Genomic DNA, 25,914 nt, shown 5'->3' with positions numbered 1-25,914 from the left:
CATGAGTTACATAATATGATTCAACATTTTCTCCGTCCAGTTTTATTTATCCACTATATTAAAAATAGTTATCTAATTTTACTTGTCCACCTTAGAAAATCAAGAGATAATTTACAACATTTTTCCTATTTTACCCTTAGTATTACTAAGTCAAAATTTTGAATTTCCTTTTCCAACACTTTGATATTATACTAGTCAAACTTAGCTTAATATGAAAATTTTGGCTCCAAACTAACTTTTTACGGAATATGTGAATTGTTGGAACACATTACTTAATTAGTTAGCTGCACATTTTTATTTTGTAAGCTTTAATTGATTTTAATCATTAGGTAATTAGCAATTATTAGGATAATATGGTAAATTTTTAATTTTATTTTTAGCTCCTTAATAGGCGTGTCAAGTTAATATGTGACAAGTAAAACTGGATGGAGGGAATAACATCTTATGACGATGCTTCAAGCGGAAAAAAACCATAACTCAGTCCTTTCAGTGTAGATAGGAGTTAATCTATGAGTTAATCAAAAATGGGAAGACGTTGATTTCAGTATCTAAAGCTATTTGTTTGGATTGCGACAAAAATACATTAAAAAAAGAAAAGAAACGTCAACAAATACAGTAAAATACAAACACTGATGAAATCCCACAAACAGACATAATAGCCATCGTGGTGAATTATTGCTGTAATAAAAGTCACAAAAATCATGATGGATGCCAAATAAGTCCGATAGCATCTTATTTATTTTAATTGCTTTCACTAATGTTTATTAAGGAGCACTTGTCAACCAACTTGAACCAAAAGAAGAAGTAACACCTCAAGGGTCCGATACTCAACAAACAGATTGATAGATAATATAGAAGCGAAGGAAGGATCTTTCCCCAGATTTTATTAGAAACACTAGACAACCAACTTGAACTAAATCTTAGACATTTAACATAAACAAAAAAAATAAAAATAGATTTACCTAACTAGACCCAAATTAAGAATACCCCATGAATTTTGTGGCCAAGACTTCTCTTTAGCCTTCATCAACAAAACTCTAGTCCAAGCAATCCAACCTTCCCAAGACATTCTCTTATCCCATGGACTCCCCCATTCCAATATAAGTCTTAACCCCTTTTCAGCTTCTTTTTCTGCCTCTTCAAACTTCCCTTTACTTAAATAAATCTGTCCCAATACAACATGTGGCTCTCCCACAAAAGAATTCTTCTCAACACTCTTCAATAACTTCTCCTCAGCCCAATCTAAACCTCTATTAGACCCTTCACAAACACCTTCCCAATACAACTCTCTTGCCTCTTTTTGCTCTTCTGCATCCAAAACTCTTGTACAATTTTCAAACACTGGTGGTATTACAAGCTCAATTTCTTCATCTCTTCCTTCTACAATCCCATTTTCGCCGTTTTTCTTTCGTTTTTCAATCATAATCTCTTCTTCTCTGACTATTAAACTGTAAATAGCTCCCATTCTTGAAACAGAATTCATCCATAGCCCTGGTTTTCCATCACCGGGCCATAGAGTTATTTGAGAATTGTTTCCAGTAAATTCCAACCTACCATTGGAGTTATCAAACAATAAATCCTGAAAATTAAACAGTTGATCACTAAAATCAGCCATTGTCATGAGCAGAAACACAGCTACCAATCTCCTGGAAACCAACATATCTTCCCCTGTCTTAATATGCTTCACTGTTATACCTGTTATGGAATCCAAGAGATTATGGAGAAAATCAGATAGAGAGAATGAATGAAAACTCGTTGTAATGATTCTTGCATTAAATATACTATTTTCCTTATAAATATTACTCCCAACTGTAACAATTTATGTGATACTTTTCGATTCCCAAGATTCAAATCGCAAGAACTTTGACCAATATTTCAAGAAGTATTTGTGCATCAAATTGATATGAGAAAAACTGCAACTTATACTACTTTTCATATAGTTTTCCAATATACAAATTTTAATTTTAAAATATTAAATTAATCTAATTTAATCCAATATTAGTCAAATTGACTTTCAAAAATAAAAAATATAACTAGATCTGAGACTCTGAAGGAAAAAAATATATTCTAAAATATTCCTAGACTAAAAAAGAAAGTAAAAATTTCTATGTAACTCATAAAGTAAAGGAAAGTAAATTGTAACAATACCGTTTTCCGGCAAGATTGACTGCAATTTCTTCCTCCAGGCTTCATCTTCATTAAACAAACTCTTTTCCTTAGCATTTTTTACCGAAATTTCAGAAACCTTAAGGTGTTCAATAAGTTCCAAATCACTATACTTAAACAACAAGTCATCATGAATCAAAGGCTGACGTGGGACAATACAGAAAAGATGAATTAACCTCTCAGCATCATCACCAACATGAGCACGTACAGTTTCACGACCAGTATTAGGATCAAAGATAGCAAGATTAACATAAGAGTTAGAATAAGCTGAATGAAAAAGACCACAAAGACAAACAGAATCTGGTGCTTTCCATATTTTAAGAATCTTGTAAATATCGATTAAGTGGTCGAGAAAGCTGCCATGTTTGTGCCAACATTCACCAGCGCCAACGGAACGTAAGACTGTGATGAGAGTTGGGAGATTTTTGTCGATGGATTCGAGTTCACCACGAAGGAAAGGACGGCATGATTCAAGAAGGGTATGGAGATATGGGTTTGAGGTTGAAGATAGAGAAGGTAGTGATGAAGGCATTTTCTTGATTGTTTGGAGAAAACAATTGAAGGACACAACTATATGGACTATATGTTGAATTTATGGGATTAGCGTATGTAGGATGAGACGTATAATAGTAGGAGTTTGATTAGTAGAATTTAGTATTGTATAGATGATTGTTAAAGATAAGGATAAGGAACTTAAATAAAAGGAGTGGGGGTAGTATATACAAGTTGACAAGAGGTGGACTGTGCAAACACTATTTTCACTTAAAAGTTCATCCGGTAAAAGGGCCAAAAATGTCTCTGGGCTATCTCAAAAAATCTAAATATATCTTTTATCCACTTATCTCTCCGCCACTTTTATGGTTCACTTTTACCCTTAAAACTAACAAAACTCTTTTTTATTTTATTTTTGGGTTAAATTTTAAGAATCTTGAAAATATCGATTAAGTGGTCGAGGAAGCTGCCAACGTTTGTGGCAACGGAACGTAAGACTGTGATGAGAGTAGGGAGATGTTTGTCGATGGATTCGAGTTCTCCACGGAGGAAAGGACGGCATGATTCAAGAAGGGTATGGAGATATGGGTTTGAGGTTGGGGATAGAGAAGAAGGGAGTGCTGAAGATTGTTTGATTGTGGAGAAAACTATGGAATAATGGAAGGATTTGGCTAGGGTTATGTGGTGGCTATATTGGATTAGCATGCAGAATGAGACGTATTAGTGGTGGTTTTGTACGCGGCAAAATTATTCCGGTATTATAATATGGGTCTAATTTATCCCATCTAAAAGGTGGGATAAAATAATTTAAGCTTAATGAGATATCTCATTTTTAAGATTGTCTTTCCCATATTTATACTCTATTGACAAATAAACTAGTTAAAACCTACGCTTCGTCGCGATAAATTTATATTAACATACCTTCCATCAAAATATGGATAAAATTAATATTTACATATCTCATCTGTTTATATATATATATATATATATATATATATAAACATACACCAAATTGATTATTGTGACTTGTCATTATCAAACTACTCCTTTTGTTTCAATTTAAGTGTTTTAATTTGACTTGATACAAAATTTAAAAAATAAAAAGAAACTTTGGGACATATAAAAAAGGAAGTAAAACACTTAAATTGAAACTGAGGGAGTAGTTTTTTGTTTTTGGTAATTAGTGGAGTATTATGTATCCTTTTAATTTTATAAGTAATATGGTACCTACTACTTTTGTTAAATGTTTTAGGAAAATTGGTAGTAGTACTTTTTTAGATTTACAAATAATTAAATTTCTAGAAGGGTATGGAGATATGGGGGTGAGGTGGGAGAGAGAAAAGTGAGGGATGACGGCATTTTCTTGAATTGTGTGGAGAAAACTATGGATGGACGCCCAACCATATGGACTATATATGTTGAATTTATGGATTAGTTAGCGTGTAGGATGAGACGTATAATAGTTGTGAGTTTGCTTAGAATTTATCGTTGTGTAGATGATTGTTTAAGGATCTGAATAATAGGAGTGGGGGAGTACATACAGAGAGACAACTACAAGTTGACCAGAGGAGGACTGTGCAAACACCATTTTCACGTCAAACTTGTCCATTAAAGCGATACAGCAGATACTTTATTAATTAGTGGGCGTTCCAAAAATCGATTGTGCACGCATAAATCTCATTCGTCGAATGCGATTATCATTTGGTAAATGTGATCTTGTACCCTTTAACCTTGTTTTTTTTAGGTGTCTTCCCAATTATTATTCAAATTAAAACTGAATATATTAGAAATAATCAGAAATAAAAAATAGTGGGACACCCTCATTCCATTGAATCAGACATAGAAACATCCGCCCTAGCCTAAAAGCGTGAAATTTTAATTAGCTGATTTTCTAAGTAGAGAAACATACATTAATTAAAAATCTTTTATTAGTGTCTTATTAGAATAATAAACAAGAGAATCAAAATAAGAATTATTTGATATGTTTCCTTCGAGAGCTTGATAAACTAGTTGATTATCCATCTCAATCACCACACAATTATTAGCAAAGCCGCTCTTTTACCAGCTGAGAGCTTCCCGAACGCCCATAATTTTTGCAACTTACAGGCTAGATACTTTATTAAAACACCTTGCTTCCCCCGCCAATGAAATCTCCTCTATCAATATGTATCAACATTCTTACTCTCGTCAGCCTACTGTGAATATCCAAGCTAGCATTTGTGTTACATTTAATTCCATTCTCATTCGATTTTTGCCATTTAATAACTTAATTTTTAGTGGATGGAACACCTCGTGACAACAGGGACTTTGCCATACAGTATCTTTCTACAAGTTGATTCAATAAAATAATTTGTTTAATATTATTATGATTACCATTTTTCTTTTCACGCAATAAATTTTGCGTGAGTACTCAACAAACAAGTCACAAAATAAAAAAAAGCTGCATTATGCTATGTCATCTACCTCATCAATTATTTGGCGACGTTGTTGGTAGATATTAAAAACGAGTACAGTCAAATTTCTCTATAACATTGTTGGTTTGAAATTTTTAGATTGTTATAGAGGATTGGTATTATATACCTATAACAACATTTAACATTTAAATGCAAAAAAAAAATACATAAAAACTAATTATTTATTTAATGTTATAAAAAATAACAAAATTATTTAAATTTCAAATCTCAAAGATATGCAAACTTCACTACCTAAACATTAAAAATCGTTAATACAATTTCAATAAATTCATAACTGAATGTATAAAGTTTTAAGCTCTAAGACACAAATTTTAAATCTACTCAAAAATAAAATTCTTTCAAGAGTGATGGAATTTTTTTATAATTATAGCATATTTGTAGATTCCGTTTTAAAAAGATTAGAAGGAATCAAAGATTTGTCTCTTCGCTTGTCCTAAAGAATAGGATCCGTATCCCTTATTCACATTGTTTTCCTTTTTGAAAATTATTTATAAATAAAAATAGAAGATAATCATATTATGTATTTATATATAATATTTTGTCATAAATATAGTACATTAAAGTATTAAATTAAATATTTGGTCAAAATCTCTACACTTATTATTGGTAATCATAGATACTATTTTTATAAAAATGGTTAATTATTATATTACTAAAAAAAAAAAAAAGATGATAGTTGTTATATGAGGGGTAATTTTACCAAAAGCGTACTATTGTAAAGTTGGTCGTTGCTGTTATAGGTAAATGTTGTTATAGAGAAGTAAAATATAATATAAAAACTCAATTCCGTAAAAACTTAGATGTTATAGAGAGGTGTTGTTATATGCAGATACTGCTATAGGGAGGTCTGATTGTATTTAGTGATTTTGTTTTAACCTTCAAAATCCCTCTACAAAAAATAAGATTCGTTTTACATGTAGGTTTCACTTCCATTTAATTGTTAAGATAAACCTCTCGCTTTCCTAATTCGGCATTAGCAAATCACACAATTACATAACTGAGTTCTACTCTAAAACGTGATATTAATGGTAAATTCACCGGTAAACCATTATACCCATTAGTCATTTTATGATTTGTATTTTTCAATTTTTTTAATGATATTTATGTAAATATAATTCGAGACGAAGAAAGCAGAATGAAAAGTCGCCAAGAGAGTAGGGCAAGTGTGGTGGGGTGGCCCTTTGCTAGTTTTTATTAAGAATTTAGACCCCGAATTTTAGGTATTAGGTGGCAGGACTCCATTTAGGATTAGTGCTAATTAAGTGGAGACAAGTTAGCTGAGCGTCAAAAAAAGCCTGCAAGTTTTTAAAAATACATTTTCTTTCAACGATTTAAAAAAATATATTTAAAAAAATAATAACTATTCCAAGCTTCCAAACTAGCCTTCAAGTTTTTTTTTTTTTTTTTTTTAAAGTTAGAAATAATAAATTAAACCAAAATAAAAATCTAAAAATATTTTTTACCTTATAAAAAAAAAAAAATTATATATCCCCTCTCAAAATTCATTCCAACGTTTTTTTCCTCCTACACTTGAAATATACCTCACTGGCAGTCATTGTTGGAGCTTGAGCTTCAAGCTTGAAATGAGTTTTTGAAAGAGTAATTCATTTCAAGTGGGTGTTATTGAATTTTGTTGGGGATCTTTCGATGAGTTTAATTTTAGAAAGTTTCGAGAAGATTTAAAATGATTTTGGATTAAATTTTAGATTTGAGCTTAAGGATAGTCATTGTTGAAACTTGAGCTTCAAACATGGAAATAGGTTTTATGAAGGAGTGATTTATTTCAAGTGGGTGCTATTGGGTTTTGTTGGAGATCTTTTGAGGAGTCTAAATCTTAATTTAAGGGAATTTGGAAAAGATTTAAGGTGGGTTCGCATAAAATTTCAGATTTGAGTTTGAGGTAAAAGATGAACATTTTAAATTTGAGCTTGAGGTTATGAACACTTCAAATTTATAATTTTATTATAGACGAGACAACGTCTATGTATAGACCATCGAACTATTATCAGCAGAAGACATTCGTTAAAAGCAAATAAAAGGGCAACGTTTATGCATAGACCAATAACATAAACACATTCACTGCTGATTTTGCCTTTATGAATGTTTTGTGCCGCTTAGTCTGTCTCTCATGTCTTTACCACAAAGTGGTCATTACCCATCAAATCCTAGCAATACCTTTTGGCCTTCTCAAGAATTGGGGATCGGTAGTAGTTAAAATTAGTTAATGAGGTGCTTTGTGACAGGAAAATGGGGTCCTCAAAAGAGTTATGTCACTACACTTGCATCCTCTGCCTTATTAGAAGCCAGCTACATATTGTTAGAAATTACAACCTAACATTTGCCTTTGCAACCAAAAAAATTAGTTTTTTTTAAATGAGAAATGAACTAATTTTAAATTATAAAACTTATTTGTAACTAAACAATATGTTATCACCATGAAATTAGTGAAACAACAATATAATAATCTAAAATAATGATAATTAATGAGTAATGTTAACGCTATGAAGAAAAAGTTATGATGATCATAGCTATATATAACAACTTGAAATTGGTGACATAACTATATGTGAACATCATATATTTTATTTAGCCATGTTGCAAATGGTTACTATACTACATATGATCTATATTGAAATTGATACATAACTACATGCGATCAATGTGAAATATTTTTGTCTCTATTGCAATAGGTGAAATAATTATGCGACCAACTTGTAATGTTGAGATTAATAGTGAATGACTTGTATTATTTCATTGATATTAGTGTTTATATCAATAATGACGTTATCATTTTGTTAAATATTCATTTAAATCCCAACAATGATAAGTTTCAAGAATTAATTCATCAATTTTCAAGATGATTTCGTTTAAACCGTAGGTTGCTTACGGGAATCACAGTCGCTTCTAATAATATACACGTGGTCTAGTGGCTATGTGTAACTCTTTTTAGTTCTTAGAATATATACCTAGTCTAGTGGCTATGTGTGACTCTCATCAGTTCTTAGTGGCTAATTAAGTGTGATCCTTTTCAATTTTCAGTGCATATTTATTACATTCTTCACTACCGTCTGCTAGAATATACACCTGATCTAGTGGATATATGTGGCCCTCTTCAGTTTCTAGTGGCTAATAAGTGTGACCCTCTTTAGATCTCAGTGCATATTTTTACATTTTTCACTATCATCTATTAGAATATACACCTGCTCTAGTGGCTAAGTTCGACCCTCTTCAGTTCTTAGTGGTTAAAATCTGACCCTCTTTAGTTCTCAGTACATATTAACATGGCAAAAGAGTGAAGTACATGACATAAAAAAATACCAAAAAAAAAGCGAAAAAGAAGATGAAAATAGAAACTACGGAGGTTGTAAAGAGGAGAAACTGGAGGAAAGAGGGTGTTAGTTTTTGAGCGTCTCTCCCAGAGCAACAAGGAGTGCAGCGAGAATCCTATTGATTCTCCTATACGACCGCTTGTTCTCATTTTTCCCCGTAATAGAACTATAACGGATATTCCAGAAGTTACCATCAAGTTGTCCACAACTTATCTTAGCATAGTGATATTGACATTGGTAACTGCTACATTCCATATACAACTAATTTTTTTCAAGTTTATTATATATATACATATATATAGCCATTGCAGAAGTTTAGTAGAAACTATAGGTTGCTAATAAATCTATTTTAGACCTGAATAAAGTTTCTGCTAGACTATTTCTAGTAGTATCTTCTTCTTACTTTTGGACGAACAACTGCTATAATTTGATCCAAAATCATGTCAAATCTTCACCAAACTGCTTCAAATTTTAGATATGAGCTCCCCTCCATGTTTCGGTTCTTTTGAGATACCACCCACTTGAAATAGAGCTCGTTTGCGGTAATCTAAAATTTGAACAATCTTCTTCTTCAACCTTGAGAGATGCCATAAATCGATCCAAAACCATGGCAAATCTCAAAGAAATTGCTTCAAATTACATATATGAATTCTTATCGATGTTTTGATTTTTTTTTGAGGTATCACCCACTCAAAACAGAACTCGTTTGCAGTAACCCACATTTTTTAATTGGAGCTTCGAAGCTTTTTAAGGGTCGTCAATGGCTTCCAGCTCTTTCGCCACGTTTATCAGCAACCAAAATGTATATATACTTCAAGATTAACATCCAATGATGACTACACACATAGAAGATGAGATGAAAGAATGGGAAAATTAGTGAGTAAAGGAATGATTTTCGAAAAAAAAAAAAAGAACATGAAAGAAGAAAGAGAAACAGAAAAGAACTTTTTTAAAAAGTTTAAATCTTAACTCCGAAGTTTTTAAAAATATAAAAAAGCCCCTATGTATCTGCTAATCCTAGCATTAGTAATTTTTGGGGCGAAAATAAGTAGAAAAAAATCAAGAGCCTGCCACTTACATGAAAAAAATTCGGGCTCTGTCACCTCAATCTTCCAAGAGAGTACAAAGTAAGCAAAGTTGGGCTAAAACCAACCAAAGTTGACATGGACGCCTGTGCGGCCAATTTTTTTTCATCTTTTGAAAAAAAAAAAAACTATACGTCACGTCTATTTATACGAAAAAAATATAAAATATCCAATAGCTATATATATAATTCAAAAATATATAATTGTTTCATTCAACTATTCTTACGAGGGGCAAATTTAAAGGTTAAAAATGGGGCACATGAATCCATAATCTCTTTGTAATATTAGATATTTTATGTATATATTTTCTAAAATAAGTATAATATTGTATGCTGGCACCCTATAAGAAGATCAAAAGGTGCTACCTAGAGAACTAGAAATCAATTTCACTTAATACATTTTATCCTTTTTTTTTTTTTTAATAATAGCTCGCTCATTATCTAGAAATTCTAGATTCGCTATCTAACCATCGTTATATACCTGAAGATATACCATGTATAAAATTATGTTGTGTAAATTTCTAAGAGGCAAATTTTGTTAATGTGTACTTGCGGCTAAAAGTTTTATCCCAATTGGATAATAATCATGTAAAGGTTCAACATACCCAGTGTGATCTCATATGTGAATTTGGAGAGGATAGGGTGTACACAAACCTTACGTCTATCTTTATGGGGCAGAGATACTATTTCTGAAAGACCTTAGGCTCAAAGAAAGGAAAAGAGAAAGAAAGAAGAGAAAAGAAAGTGAAAGGAACATAAAAGAATTTCGAAGTAGATATAAAAAGGTATAGCAATAAAATAGCAAAATATAATACAAATATTTTACAGATGGTAATGCATGTCGAAAAGTAAAAAACTACGTGAGTACTAAACATAATATTGATAATAACAAGGGTAAAAGTCCATGACATACATGGCAAAATCCATCCAAATCCCAAAGGCTTAAAAAATGAGATTCCTGGGCAAAACCTTAGGCTTATTTGGACTTATATCCTACCAAGACGCGTTTTTGTTGTAGGTCTTGTCTGAATTGTCGTTACATGTGCACGCATATATACCAACTACCCCATATTTACGGTTAAAAAAATGCATGTAAGTTATAGTACTATATGTCAAATGTTAATGCTACAAATTTTCCACTAAACAAATGAAAACCCAATAATAGTTCATAGTCCACTTTGTTCTTTTATAATCAAGATCTCAAATTTTTCCCTTTTCTTGTCCTTTCTTTGACCTTCCCATAGCTTAGCAGAAATTTCCTTTTTTGGGTCCATTTGCTTTTTCATTGTTCTCTAGTGATTTAAAAGATTTGAGCTTTATATAATCAATTTATTACTATGTCTTTGTATCTGATTACTTGGAAACTTTGATTATTCTTTTTGGTATTGTAATTGATTCTTTGATTCTGTTCTATTTAATCTCTGCTAAGCTTCTATATCAAGGTTAGTTAACAGTCTTTTAGCTCATTTTGAATCTTGATTTGATAAGCTTGAATGAGTCTTGGATTTGAATTCTTGTTGACTTGTTTGTGGTTAATCCTGGGAAGTTTGACTTTGTTTTTGGTAGTGGATTATTTGGTGAAGTATCAAGATCCTGTTGATTTTTTGGGTACACTATAGAAAAAAAGGATCTTGATGTAAGAAGTAACTAAAAGGGTTGTTAATTTAGGATCAAGAAATGGGGAACACTTGTGTAGGACCAAGTATTACTAAAAATGGAATTTTTCAGTCAGTTTCAGCAGCAATGTGGCGAACCGGATCGCCTGATGATACCGCTTCCACCACTACTAATGGTGAAAGTGTTAGAGTTGAAACACCAACTTCTGTTAAAGAAACTGATTTACCTAATTTACCAGTTCAAGATAAGCCACCAGAACATATAACAATGCCTAAGCCAGAAAAGAAAGAGGAAGAGAAACCTAAAAAAACGAAAAAGCCGGCTGAAATGAAGAGAGTGGCAAGTGCTGGACTTAGGACTGATTCTGTGTTACAGAAGAAAACTGGGAACTTAAAGGAGTTTTTTAGTATAGGAAAGAAATTAGGACAAGGGCAGTTTGGTACTACATTTCTTTGTACTGAAAAAGCGACAGGGAAGCGGTACGCTTGCAAATCGATTGCTAAGAGGAAGTTGTTAACAGATGATGATGTGGAAGATGTTAGAAGGGAAGTGCAGATAATGCACCACTTAGCAGGTCATCCTCATGTTATATCGATAAAAGGAGCTTATGAGGATGCTATAGCTGTTCATCTTGTTATGGAGTGTTGTGCTGGGGGTGAACTTTTTGATAGGATTATTCAACGAGGGCATTATACGGAAAGAAAAGCAGCTGAGCTCACAAGGACTATTGTTGGAGTTGTAGAAGCTTGTTATTCTCTTGGTGTCATGCATCGTGATCTTAAGCCTGAGAATTTTCTTTTTGTTGATCAGAAGGAGGATTCACTTCTCAAAACAATTGATTTTGGGTTATCAATATTCTTCAAACCAGGTATTTGTATGATATATACTTGCCTTCTTTTAAACTAGTTTTAGACAAAGTTAATGGGTATACAATGAGCTCGCAATCTATTAGAAAGATTAAACATGCTAATGAAATGTGTTACTCCTCCAGTCCAAAATAATTGATGTTTTAGGCTTGGCCACATGGATTAGGGCATTCACGTACTCCTAAAAATTAAGAGGGGTTTTAACTAAAATACCCTTAATTATGAGCTCTTCTCAAATGCTTTGAAACAATAAGAAGCATTAAATATTTTATATCGAATGCTTTGAGTACATAAAAGGACATGTCGTATACATCATTACATTTGTACATTGAATTAGGAATGTGTTAAGGGAAAATCTGGGAGAAAGAATTAAACATCTGCTTGATTTTGTGAAGCATCAATTTTTTTTTGATCAACTTTCAGAGTCTAAAACATCAATTATTTTGGACTGGAGGGAGTATTCATGATTTTGATGCTAAAATTGGAAACAACAATTGTGTTTCTTTCAATGAAGTGGCCAAGAGCCCGTTTGGATTGGCTTATAAGTTGCTTATAAGCTGTTTTCAGCTTTTTTGATTGTTTGGCTGGCCAACTTAAAGTCATTTTGTCTTAAAAAAAAAAAAAATTATTTTGGACTGGAGCTTATCTAAAGTATTCATGATTTTGATGCTAAAAATAAGTTAGACTAACAACTTATTTTGTTTCTTTCAATGCTTATAGGCATAAGCCCATAAGATGAGTTTAAATGGAGTAGCATGGTCATGGTCATTGAGTTTAAGTTATCGAGTGTTTCAGTTGGGGTGTCCTCAACATGTTTCGCTAAAGCTGTCTCAGAATGATATTGGAATTTTAACCAGGTCCTACACGTAATCATTCAAGCATTCTATTATCTTGACTTATATGCATAAACTATGTTCTGTTCACTGTGATTCGGGTAGTGTCAAGTTTTGGCATTTTAATAGAACTTACTGGACAACTAGTTGATCCATTTTTTTAATTTGTTCTCCTTAATTGTATGTTGACCATATTTCTTCTTTTCCAAACTGCTTCCTAATTGATATTTTTCTCTTTTCAGGCGACAAATTTACTGACGTTGTTGGCAGCCCGTATTACGTTGCACCAGAAGTTCTCCGAAAACGTTATGGTCCTGAAGCTGATGTCTGGAGTGCTGGTGTAATTATCTACATCTTATTAAGTGGAGTACCTCCTTTCTGGGCTGGTAAGCATTGCTAAGTCATCAAAATTGGCATTTGTTGGATACTTTTTGCTCCATTCTGTGGCTCTTCTACATCCGGTTCGCTACTTTTCCACTTAAATTTCATTTTAAGAAACCTAGTATGTGCATTTGTTATCAGAAGAACTGATGCCATGTTCTTCATGTTTGCTGATATCCTCCCACTGACTTATTTTGGTATATGGACATTTCAACACCTCTATCAACCATCTCTTCACTTGTCCATTACTATCTCTCAATCTAACCCAATTTATCAGAGAGTTGCTCGATTTTCTAATAATTCTTATTGTCGTGATTTGTGTCAAATTCCTGCTGCACCCCTCAATGGAAGATTTGGAAATGATTGAGAATTTTCCCTTTGTGGACCAATTCTCCCGTGCAAGGAGGGCAGATGTTCTATCTTTCTCAAGGATGACGATATCTATTTAAATCCAATTAGCATAGTCTTTCTTCAGTAATTAATTTATTGATCTTTAAATAGGCAAAGGTATTACTTCGCTTAAGATCTACTTCTGAACTCTCTTGGAATTGGGTTCTGATCTATATTGCTCGGACGCTTCAAAATTCCTGCCGCACCCGTATTTGTCCGACACGATTTGGGTGTGGGTGTGGAATCCACACCTAATTTGGTCAACTAGCCTTGGGTGCTTTGACTACATCTATGACCCAGAAATATCGGTAAATTGAGTATTTGGTTTGATATTTGGGTTTGTGTCATATATATATAGTCATATAAATTATAAAAGCACTTTGCTATTACACGAGATATCTCATGAATAAAATTTTAGGCGTTTATAAAGAATTAAATTTTATGATTTTTAACTTAGTAATTTTAATTAATAGAGATGCATACTTAAATATGCCATACTATACACTTATTGGATGTATCCCACTACCTGGATCCACACTCGGATCCATACTCCTCGAATGCTAAAATTATGTGATGAAGAATCCGACCTCTAGATTGGCACCCGAGTCGGAGTAACACAGGTTCTGATTATGTTTTGGCACTTAAAGTTACTTAGTTAATGTCAAGACTAAAGGAGTGCAAGACTGAACGAAGGAATGATTCAGAGAGTTTAAGTTTGTTGAAATAATAGTGCAAGTATGTATTCAAGGCCATTGGAAAATTTTACCAGGCTAAGATTGATGGTGTGATGGCTAATGGAGGTTGAAATGGTCTTTTGGTTTATCCATTGATAGAGAAGTGCACGTTAATAGAAACATGACTGATGTAATGGTTGGTTAAAACAAGAACAAATCAAAGGGACTTTTTTTAACTTGATTTTTGGTGCAAGGAGAAATACCAGGTTGTATAGATAGTTGGTCAAACTTGGTAGATAACTACGGATGATTCCGTCTGAGTAGTTACACAGTTTGTGCATGTTCTTGAGACCGACTTGGTTTTTGTCAACTATTGAAGTGAAATTGAGTCATAAGTATGTTCATGGAGAGGAACATGGAAAGGTTTTCTGGAATCAAATACTGCCCTTCCAACCACATACCATCTTTTTGTATCGTTTTTCTGAATTTTTCTTTTTCCTATCATACAGAAAATGAGCAAGGAATATTTGAACAAGTCCTGCACGGTGATCTCGACTTCACATCAGACCCATGGCCAAGTATTTCAGAAGGTGCAAAAGACTTGATGAGGAGAATGCTCGTTCGAGATCCAAAAAAGCGTTTAACTGCACATGAAGTTTTATGTAAGTAGTTTAACAGCTTCTCTTTTTCTGAGTACATGTAAATAACAACTGAGCTAATGGGGGTGAATTCAGTAATATTTGGTATTTGGAAACGATTATCCATCTCTAGATTTGTAATAAGAGCTACTGGTTTAAAGGCTTTCCCTAATAAGATAGTTTGTTCTGTACTCATTATTCTCTGTCAAGCACAATTGTGCTACAGATCATTGCCATACATTGGTCTCCACAATTTCTTGGGCTTAAGCTTTTGAGGACCCCGATGACTGACAGTGCATGAAATATGTTACTATCAAGCCAAATAAAATAAAATAAATCAGATTATCTGCTTGTAACAAGTTCTCTGCAAGATTGTCAGATCGCTATGGTATTCAAGTACACTGGTTTTCTTTCTTTTGGTTCTTCTTGTTCTGATGTTGCCCACAGTTAGTGGACAGCTTTTCTTCTTTTTCTCTTATGAAAAGATGATTAAATTCTTTACATTTTCTATGGTAAGTAGAATCTATATGTATTCCTTGAGAGGTTTGTTACTTCTTTTATGTAATTTACCATAATCTCTTATAGTCTTATGTTTATCATTTTGTTATGTCTGACTTAGATCATGTAACTGGAAAAAGTGCACTCTAGCCTTTTTTTTTCCCTTTCCGATTACATAATTATCTTTTGGGATGAGAAATTTGGATAGTGTTCAAGTACAGAATTAGAAGCAAAATAGTTAGTTACACTGTTAGGGGCATAGTGGTAATTTCCCACTGTTCATAAGTTAGTTTAGGTTTCCGGAAAACAGTTATTTAACTAACTGTGAGTTAGTTAGTTAGTATAGGATCCTAGCTAGTTAGTAGATGATTCTAGAAGCTAATTACTCTTTTTATATATACATCATACATCTCATTATGTGAATCACAATTTGAATTACATTGAATGAAATTCATTTCTTCTACTTCTTCTTCTACTTCGACTGCATCAGTTTCTTCTTCTCTTTTCTTTCTTTCTTTCTTGCTGTCTTAATCAGTAATGGAGTTCATCTTGAACTCTGATTAAGTTCAGATAGTCACTGACGGTGATATTGAAACTTTTGTAGGCCATCCATGGGTTCAAGTTGATGGTGTGGCTCCTGATAAGCCTCTGGATTCTGCAGTTCTGAGTAGAATGAAGCAATTTTCTGCAATGAACAAGCTCAAGAAAATGGCTTTGAGAGTGAGTCTATTAACGTGCTAATACATGTGATGTTAACACTAATTTATGAGCATATTGGAGATAAATATTTAGGTTGAAACTCTTCTCCAGATACTTATGTCGTATGTGCTGCAGGTCATTGCTGAAAGCCTATCCGAAGAAGAAATTGCCGGTCTTAAAGAAATGTTCAGGATGATAGACACAGACAATAGCGGTCAAATAACTTTTGAGGAGCTCAAAGATGGATTAAAAAAATTTGGCTCTACTCTGAAGGAGTCCGAGATTTATGATCTTATGCAGGCTGTAAGTATCATATTAGTCCTCCATCCAGTTTTTTTCAAATCTGTGATCCATGGAAATGGCAAAATGTGGACAGTTTTTTCACTCTTTTACACGAGTTCTCTTTGTTGAGAGTACTGAAATTGTTTATCTGAAGATATGTAACTTACAGTAAAATAATCTTTTTGGTTGATGCTAATGTTGTATTAATGCAACTGATATATAGCGTAATTCTTTTAGACTTCTTTTCTTTCTTGTTAACCTCCCTCTTCCACTTCCATGCAAATTGACAAAGTGTCACTATTAGTTGTTTTAAGTGGAACTTGAAAGATATTAAGCCCATGTAGCAAAGAATTTTATAAATAGCATTGTTTGTGGAAGTTAATCCTTATCCCATCTCGAATAAGACTTTGATTGGGCAAAGAAAGAATGGAGCGCCATTGTTGGTGTTCAGAAGAAAGTAAGTAGAATGACGCAATCAAAATCTCTTCCAGTGGGAGTATTTGTGACGGGAAATAATTCAAGAAGAATCAGTTATTTTATATTTTTCATTGCTGTAATGATTTGTATTCATCAGCTCGTGATCAAAGGTTTAGATTCATTTAGCTTCATGGCATGCTGAGATTTTTCATTCTACCAACGCGAAGTTGAAGGCAATATCGAGTAACTCCTTACATTCTCCGAAATTGCAGGCTGATGTTGATAACAGTGGAACAATTGATTATGGTGAATTTATAGCTGCAACATTACATCTTAACAAAATTGAAAGAGAAGACCATCTTTTTGCTGCTTTCTCATACTTTGATAAAGATGGAAGCGGCTACATCACCGCAGATGAACTTCAACATGCTTGTGAAGAATTTGGCATTGGAGATGTTCGCATGGAAGAAATGATCAGAGAAGCTGACCAGGACAATGTAAGTTCTGCTTTTCACCACTTGATATTAATTCCTACTCCCCCCGTTTTAATTTAAGTGTCTTACTTTCCTTTTTATTCTGTTTAGAAAAGAACGCCTCTTTCAGTATTTGGTAACTCTCTACTTTCAACATTCTTTGGGTACATTACATGCATCTTTTGTTTAAGACCACAAGATTAAAAAAACTCCTTTATTTTCTTAAACTTCGTGCCTAGTCAAACTAAGACACTTAAATTGAAACATTGGGAGTATTTATTAAGGGGTGTCAAGGAGGGTTTTGATCAGGGAGAAAACATAAATTTAGATATGTTGTCCTAGTGAAGTGGACGGCCAAGTGGTTGTGACATGGGAGTAACAACCTGGAGATCTCAGGTACAAGTCCTAGTTACACAAACTACTACTCTCCCAGAGAACTTTTGATAAATACTTCTCAAAATAAGTTGATTTTGGCTGTTTGGCCGAGCAGGCTCTAGGACTAGTTCCTCTTATCCCAAAATTTTCGGGCTCTTTCTGCAGTTTGATTCACCAACAAGGAATTTTTGATGGGGTTAAGGGACTTACTTTCCGTTTTGCACAATTTCAAGCAATTTATTGGTTCCCAAAAGTCTAGAGCTTCTTTGTCTTTCTTCTCTTACTATTCCACAGTTCATACTAGTTTCTTAGCTTTCACTTCATTGGACCTACTCAAAAGATGTCTCAATCCTAGTACTAGTAAAGGTTTGCCAAAGAACTAAAAACGTATTCACTCGAACATGGAATATATCCAACATGTGCTGCTTGTGTTGTGGTCTCAGTCATGGAAAATTTTCTTATTTTTTCAGGACGGCCGCATTGATTACAATGAGTTTGTTGCTATGATGCAAATGGGAAATCCAGTGCTTGGTGGTGCAAAGGAAGGTTTAGAGCATAGTTTCAGCATTGGATTCAGAGAAGCACTAAAACTATAGATCTTTGAAGAGTGTTTGTCTATTATTTTCTTCATTTCCTTCTGGATCTTTTGTGTTTTTAGGAGTGTATAGTATTAAAATTGTACTTGCTAAACATCATTGTTGTTTTCCTGTGCATCTTTCAATTCTTTCCAAATTTTGCACCATTTTTTTTTAATATGGTAATTATCCTGCTGAGTAATTGTTATACATCATAACGTGGATGTTCAATATTAAACTGCACTTTTTAGTCATGCTGTTTATTGAAATCTTATTTTACTCAAGTGAGTGCAAACTATCAATTTGTTTACAATTCTTGCTGGATTTAACTGTTTGTTTCCCCTAACTGTGGAGTTACACTGAGAATCCATCTTGAGTGTGTACGCTTGTTTAGCTAATTATTATGAGTTTATGACACAGTAAACGATAGTATACCAAATGAAGGTTCAATGATGCATGCTATTTGCTGATGCAATTAGTGACAGAATCAATCAAATGTTCAATGGAAAATAGACCTATAGAGTAAGTGGTTTTAGGATGCCCGCTTCAAGTGTAGTATAAGAAGAATGAGGGTCAAGTGAGATTTATCGTGATTAATACTCTTTAATATCATTTGCACATCTGCTCTAATGCTAGTAACTTTAAAAATTGGGTAAGTTAAAGCACTATTTATGCGACTAATAACAAATTATGTGATATTATTGAGTTTTTAGAATATAGCAATATTTTATTGTTACCTTTCTCCAAAAAAAAAAAAAAAAAAAAAAACAAAACAAAACAAAACGAAAAAAAAAAAAACATAGCAACATTTTTTTCTAAACATATCAATACATACACATACACTAGCGGGTTCGTATGCGTATCGTCTCAATGTTGACATATACAATCATAACAAAAGGCATAAACGAAAGCCGAAAAAATTGGATGCGAACTTCACTAAACCGAAACCGAAAGAATACCGAATTAGTTTGTTTCGGTGTTTTGTCTTAAAAACCGAAACCGGATCGAACTTTAGGGAAATTTATACATTACCCAAAAAAATTAAAATAGTCCGTACTCATTAAGTTTAAGCCCAAAAAAACCCAATTGTAATAAGCTCTCTTTGCTTTTGTACTAATTTTCCACTTGAGTTGAGAAAATCAAATATTCTTAATAAAGTAGGATGTATCTTTAGGATTAATGTATTCCTTTATGCGTTTTTTAATTATTCTTATTGTATGTATATAACACCTAGTAATCCTATATTATGGTTATGGTTTTTTGTGTATCTTGTTTGTTTGATTTTGATTTTAATTTGTTAGTTTTATGTTTTATTGCTTTTGAGAATATGAATTAGTGTAAATGGAATCGCTTCTAATATCATATTAAAAAAATCGAATTAAAAAAACCGAACCAAACTTCAAAAAACCGCGAAAGAATACATATATCCACCTTCAAAAAACCGAAACCGAAATAGCTAAATCGAAGAACCGAACGCCCACCCCTAGTCCAAATCTCCTTCGCTCGAAAACTATATACAAGGTCAATTTTTTCGAATCTCTTGAATTCTTTGTTTGTTTACTTTTTTATTTTTTGAATTTCCTTAGTGAAACTTCTGACTTCACCATTGACTAGCCGCCGTACGTGCACACAATCTTTCATAAATGCATACATATATACAAATGCCCGCTATTTCAGGGCGGTCTTTAATTTTGTCCCTCAAATTTGTGGTCTTTAATTTTTGTCCTTCGGCAATGTTGGCGCGGAATAAATTAAATTTCAGTCGGCATAGTTAGCATTTAGTTTTGGCAAATGTATCATAACATCCCAAAATTATGCGGACAAGGAAAAACTTTCAACATTAAAAAAGGCATAAGTTTAGATTCCGCTCGGCATAGTTAGCGTTTAGCTTCGGCATATGTATCATCACATCCACAAGTTATCTTTGGAAAAGACAAAACTTTCAACACTCAACATAATCTGAAAAATACTACACAACTTACGCCGCATAACTTAATTCCTACAAAACTTATGCCAAACAAAACAAAAGTTCAGCTTTCAGAGATAAAAATATTACAGAACTCACGTCGAGCAAAGCATATCTAGATATTTTCATTAAATAAGTAGTAGGAACAAAAGTTGAAGACCGTAGATATAAGGGCCAAAAATTAAAGACCAGTGCGTTTGCAGAACAATCCGTGCAAAAACGGGCAATTTGCACGATTGTCCTTATTCGGGGGTGGTCTTAATTTTTACCCCTCAAATTGCTGGTCTTTAATTTTTGTTCTTTCCCTAAAATACCCCGAGGTTCTGGGTTCAAATCTCGACTCAATAAAAAAAAAAATCTGCAACACAGAGGTTCATAGAAAAATTAGGCCTATTCAGGTAAGGCCTAACTTTTGTAGAATTCTAGCAGAGTAAAAAAATAAAAAATTCTGCGTTGCAAAATTTCGTAAGACAAACTTTTTCCCTAGGACAAATTCGCTTATAAAAGACTTTAAAAGTCCCTTGCAAAAAAAAAAATTCTTTTTTTTCGAAGGAAATATCCGCATTTTTTTTTCAAGAAAATTAAAGAAAACAAAAAAAATGTGTAAGAACTTCAAAATAATGCAGTAGGCCCAGATCTAATCAGAAGCCCATTTACCATTTTCACAGTCTCCATTCTCCATCCTCAGCTTGCCTTAGGGTTTTTCCCACCTGAAAATTAAAACCCCAACAATCAATCACATTGTAATAAGCAAAAACAAGGAAACCAAACCAATCAAAATGACGTCGTTTATACAGAAATTCTCTATGAAAACGAAGAACATTGGGAAAAGATCAACAAAAAAGTACTTAGAAGATGCACTTAACAAAAATCTATTCAAAGAAGGTGGTGAAGAAAATCATGTTAGGAAAAATCTGAATGAATTCTTGAAATCACATAAAAGTGCTTATAAATGGGAAGTTGGAAAATCCCTTAAAGTTTTACGTCAACGCAAACTTTATGCTCCAGCACTCAAGGTCTCCCATTTTTCTCACATTCTTGATTTTTTTTTTTTTTTTTTTTTTTTTTCTAAACTGTGCATTTCTGTATCTGTATATTTGACCTGAACAATACTTGGCCTTTGAGTTAAAATGTTGTAGCTTTTAAGTAGGTTTTCATGATTTGGCCTTAGAATAAGTGTGGGGTTTTGTCATTTTTGGGGATTGTGTCCCTTAAACCTTGTTGTTTAGTTATCTACCATTGTTTGACCTGAAAATAAATCTGGGTTTTGAGTTTGCTTCTCATACCTTGTTTGGATGGTTGTTACATATCGTTTCATAATGTGTTGTATTGTATTGTTAACGTAATGCCAGAAAATAATAAAATAGGATTATTAGATAATAAACGAAGACAAAATGAGAAAAAAAAATTAATTAGAGATCACACCAAATCGGTCGTTACATAAAATGGGACTTTTTGTCATTACATTATGATAGATTTAACGATACGATAGAATAAAATTTTAAGTGACAATCAAAACAGACATTTATTTAAACTAACAAAACAAAGGCTATCCAAACAAACTGTAGGAAAGAGATCATCTCTCTGATTGCGTTAAACCCTAAACCCTATTAGCATTTCTGTAAGATTGTAGTATTTGGCCTAAAAAAATTTATCGTTAATATGAAAGACTACTTCTTGCAAGGTCTTTCATTTTTGAAATGGTGAACTTTAAACCCCAAATGCTTTGCGTATATCTGTATGGTGCCATGGTTTTAACTCAGAAATTTAGGTATCTGAACTTGATTAGTCGCTTTATAGTTCATGCATATTCCAACTAACCTTGATGTTGGAAATTCAAAGGGTCGTGTTTGCTTTTTATCATTATTCCTTTTGATTAATTAATCTTTGGCTGTTCTCCTTGCATTCTTCCAGCCATGTTGAACAACTTGCATTGCAAAGATAGTTCTGCCTTTTCAGATTAAAGAAGATATTGAACCAGCAAGTGAAACTGCTAGATTTTTACTTAATTCTTATGTTATTTTTTGGTGGCAGCTTTGGATAAAAAAGTGAATAACTGCTTAAGGGATGATGCCTTAATGCATATTGTAAACCACTATCTAAGAAACCCCAGAGTGGGTTCATTTTATCTCTAAAATCTTATTATGACAACGGAGAATTTGAAGTAGAACTGTTATGTACTTAGCACTGTAAGTTGTGACTTGTAAGCAAGTAATTCTTTATGGTTCCTTGGTTTCTTTTAGCAAAATGAATGCTAAGCTGGAGGTTTGGAGACAAACTCTGAAGTCTAAAGGGTTCAAGTTGAGTAGGACCAAGACAGAGTACATGGAGTGTAAGTTTAGTGACGAGACACATGGTGGCGTGGAAGTGGTGGGTACCTGTGCCGTCAAAAGAAAAGAAGCTTTAAGTATCTTGGGTCTATTGTACAAGGAGATGGGGATATTGACGATGATGTCACGCGTCGTATTGGTGCGGGGTGGACGAAATGGAGGCTCGCTTCGAGGTCTTTGTGTGATAAGAAGGTGCCACCAAAGCTTAAAGACAAGTTCTACAAAGTGGTAGTGAGGCGAGCTTTGTTGTATGGGGCGGAGTCTTTGGGCGGTCGAGAACTCGCACGTCCAGAAGATGAAAGTTGCAAAAATGAGAATGTTGCGATGGATGTGTGAGCACACCAGGCGAGATAGGATTAGGAATGAAGATATCCGAGATAAGGTGGGAGTGGCATCAGTGGAGGACAAGATGCGGGAAGCGCAGCTGAGATGGTTTGGGCATGTGAGGAGGAGAGACACGGATGTCCCCCACTGCGGAGGTGTGAAAGGTTGGCTATGGACGGTTTCGAGGAAGAGGTAGAGGTAGGCGAAGAAGTATTGGGGAGAGGTGCTTAGACGGGACATGGCGCGGTTCCGAACTACCGAGGGACATGACCTTAGATAGGAGGCTATGGAGGACTCAGATTAGGGTAGAAGGCTAGTATCCCGTCGTACTAGTAGTCGCGGTTTTGATCTTCATTTTCTTGTCCTTTGATTCGTGCAACTATATGTTAGTCCGTGTACCACGATTATCGTATTTATCTGTGGTAGCCACTGTTTCTGTTTTTTCGCTTTCGTTAGTTTCATTTTCGTATTGCTTTGAACTGTTCCTGCTTATCTGACCTTTTCTCATCATGTTTTCTCTTGAGCCGAGGGTCTTCCGGAAACAGCCTCTCTATCTTCCGAGATGGAGGTAAGGTCTGCGTACATTTTACCCTCCCCAGACCCCACACTGTGGGATTTCGCTGGGTATGTTGTTGTTGTTGTTGTTGAAATGTTTCAATTTGCTAGTTGCTATGTGCAGTTATCAGAAACAATGGAAAAAAGGGGCATGAACAAGACCATTAATGATCAAGCTATACATCTAGATCTTGTTGCCAAGAGTAAAGGGATTGAAGCAGCAGAGAGCTATTTTCTGAATCTCCCAGAGGCATCGAAAGATCTTGTCACTTATTGTGCTCTTCTGAACTGCTATTGCAAGGAATTAATGACTGAAAAAGCTGAGGCTTTGATGGAGAAAATGAAAGAACTTAACTTAAGTTTAAGCTCTATGCCTTACAACAGCTTGATGACTCTTTACATAAAAACTGGGCACCCAGAAAAAATTCCAGCCATTATTCAAGAAATGAAGGCCTATGACGTTATGCCAGATTCTTTCACCTACAACGTCTGGATGAGGGCTCTTTCTTCTGTGAATGATATTTCTGGGGTTGAGAGGGTTATTGATGAAATGAAGAGGGATGGCCGTGTTGCTGAAGATTGGACTACATATAGTAATTTGGCATCGATCTATGCAGATGCTGGCTTAGCTGATAAAGCAGTGAAGGCACTCAAGGAACTGGAGAAGAAAAATGCATGCCGCAATTTAACTGCTTACCAGTTTCTGATCACATTGTATGGCCGTGTTGGAAACTTGCTTGAAGTATATCGTGTATGGCGTTCTTTGAGGCTTGCTTTTCCCAGAACAGCAAACATAAGCTATCTTAACATGATCCAAGTTTTGGTTAACTTGAATGACTTACCGGGTGCTGAGAAATGCTTCAAGGAATGGGAGTCTGGGTGCCCAACTTATGACATACGTGTAGCAAATGTTCTTATAAGAGCTTACACTAAGCAAGGTTCCATGGAGAAAGCTGAAGATCTCAAGGAACGGGCCAGAAGGAGTGGAGCTAAGCCCAATGCTAAGACATGGGAGATTTTCATGGATTATTATCTGCAAAATGGGGATATCAAGTCAGCAATTGACTGTGTTGACAAAGCAGTTTCAATCGGAAGGGGTGATGGTGGAAAGTGGTTTCCATCATCTGCCACCGTCACAAAATTCATGAGTCATTTTGAACAAAATAAAGATGTCGCTGGTGCAGAACACTTTATGGAAATTTTGAAGAAGGCTAAGGATGAGTTGGGGGTTGACATATTTGAATCTTTGTTAAGAACTTATGTAGCTTCTGAAAAAACAAGTCCTATCATGCGTCGGCGGATTAAAATGGAGAACATAGAGCTGACCGATGAAGGTAAAAGATTGCTCGATGCCATCTCCGTGGAGTGAGATCATGTTAAGGTAATTTACATACCTTGAGCTTTCACAAACTGAAACGGAGATGTGAGTTTTCAGCGTGTTGCGAGATGTGGAGCTACCCTTTTTATTCCAAGTAGATCTCTTTGAAACATTGTGTGCTTGAATGTTGTAATTCTGGTGCCATGAAGCAAAATAAGCGCAAGTTGTGATCACTTGTTTAGCAAGTAGGCCATCATGATTTCAATATTGGACCAGAGCCTTCTGCAGTTACTGAGTTTTATATTACTCCTGGTTAAATTCTAGACTTTTCAGCTATTTATAATTTCACCCTTCTGCTAGTTTATTTTGAATAACATCATTGTTTTGTTTTTGGTTCTAGTGTTGATAATGGAGAATATATTGCAAGAGATTGATGTTTAAAAGGGTTATATTTTGTAACATCGTTAACCAAAAGCGAGTACTGATCGCATTATCAAACATCTTCATCTTGCAAGTTGCAGCCGCTGCATCCTTTTTATGAGAATGATATATTTTGTGTTAATAATCATTTTATTGTATTTACTATGCTCAACATATGGGAAGTTATGTTGAGCATACTAAATACAGAGACACTCAACTATGAGTCTATGATCATTGCGGTCTCTGAACTTCAACTCTTTTAGAGGTTCCTTCTTCGAGTTTTTGACCAAAAATATCTTTACTCTTTCATCCAAACTTCCATTACATCCTTGTAATATTTCATTTAACTGAGACATCCTTCAAAATTCGCAAAATGAACCAAAAACATCCCTTGGTTAAGTTTTCCATCTATTACTAACGGAATGCATATTTCTCACGTGTTACTCCTTTGTAACACCCAGAAACAAAGAACTTTTGGCAGTGAACACAAACTTTCTTCCTTCTACAGCTTAGTCAATCTGGCTCCTTTTGCAAATGCATCCTGACGATGGCACAGTCTTGACATGTATGTTTTATTATATATGCGGAAAAGGGTCAAAAATACCCTTGTACTATTGGAAAAGGGCCAAATATCTTGGACTCAATCGTTATATTTTAAGCCAAAATGGCTTTAAGGGGCTCAAATATACACTTCCTCCTTTGTAATACCCATAAACAAAGAACTTTTGGCAATGAACA

General features: G+C 34.1%; 3 protein-coding genes across 3 annotated transcripts; 2 read left to right on the top strand and 1 right to left on the bottom strand.

Annotated features, from left to right (window-relative positions):
* Positions 1–690: 690 nt before the first annotated feature.
* LOC132059263 (uncharacterized) lies at positions 691–2,841 on the bottom strand. The gene is made up of 2 exons (XM_059451823.1): positions 2,149–2,841; positions 691–1,695 (listed from the first exon to the last, which is right to left on the bottom strand). Exons 1-2 carry the CDS (start codon positions 2,696–2,698, stop codon positions 959–961), a joined length of 1,287 nt encoding a protein of 428 aa, XP_059307806.1. The 5' UTR covers positions 2,699–2,841; the 3' UTR covers positions 691–958.
* Positions 2,842–10,597: 7,756 nt separating this feature from the next.
* On the top strand, positions 10,598–18,517 carry LOC132059262 (calcium-dependent protein kinase 1-like). The gene is made up of 7 exons (XM_059451822.1): positions 10,598–12,030; positions 13,104–13,247; positions 14,816–14,968; positions 16,047–16,162; positions 16,277–16,444; positions 17,113–17,337; positions 18,159–18,517. Exons 1-7 carry the CDS (start codon positions 11,223–11,225, stop codon positions 18,282–18,284), a joined length of 1,740 nt encoding a protein of 579 aa, XP_059307805.1. The 5' UTR covers positions 10,598–11,222; the 3' UTR covers positions 18,285–18,517.
* Positions 18,518–20,860: 2,343 nt separating this feature from the next.
* LOC132059261 (large ribosomal subunit protein mL101 (rPPR4)) lies at positions 20,861–25,201 on the top strand. The gene is made up of 2 exons (XM_059451821.1): positions 20,861–21,245; positions 23,563–25,201. Exons 1-2 carry the CDS (start codon positions 21,009–21,011, stop codon positions 24,805–24,807), a joined length of 1,482 nt encoding a protein of 493 aa, XP_059307804.1. The 5' UTR covers positions 20,861–21,008; the 3' UTR covers positions 24,808–25,201.
* Positions 25,202–25,914: the final 713 nt, after the last annotated feature.

Source organism: Lycium ferocissimum, chromosome 6, assembly GCF_029784015.1.
Source record: "Lycium ferocissimum isolate CSIRO_LF1 chromosome 6, AGI_CSIRO_Lferr_CH_V1, whole genome shotgun sequence".
In the NCBI taxonomy this organism is placed as follows: Eukaryota; Viridiplantae; Streptophyta; class Magnoliopsida; order Solanales; family Solanaceae; genus Lycium; species Lycium ferocissimum.
This window is presented reverse-complemented; position numbering and strand designations above follow the sequence as displayed.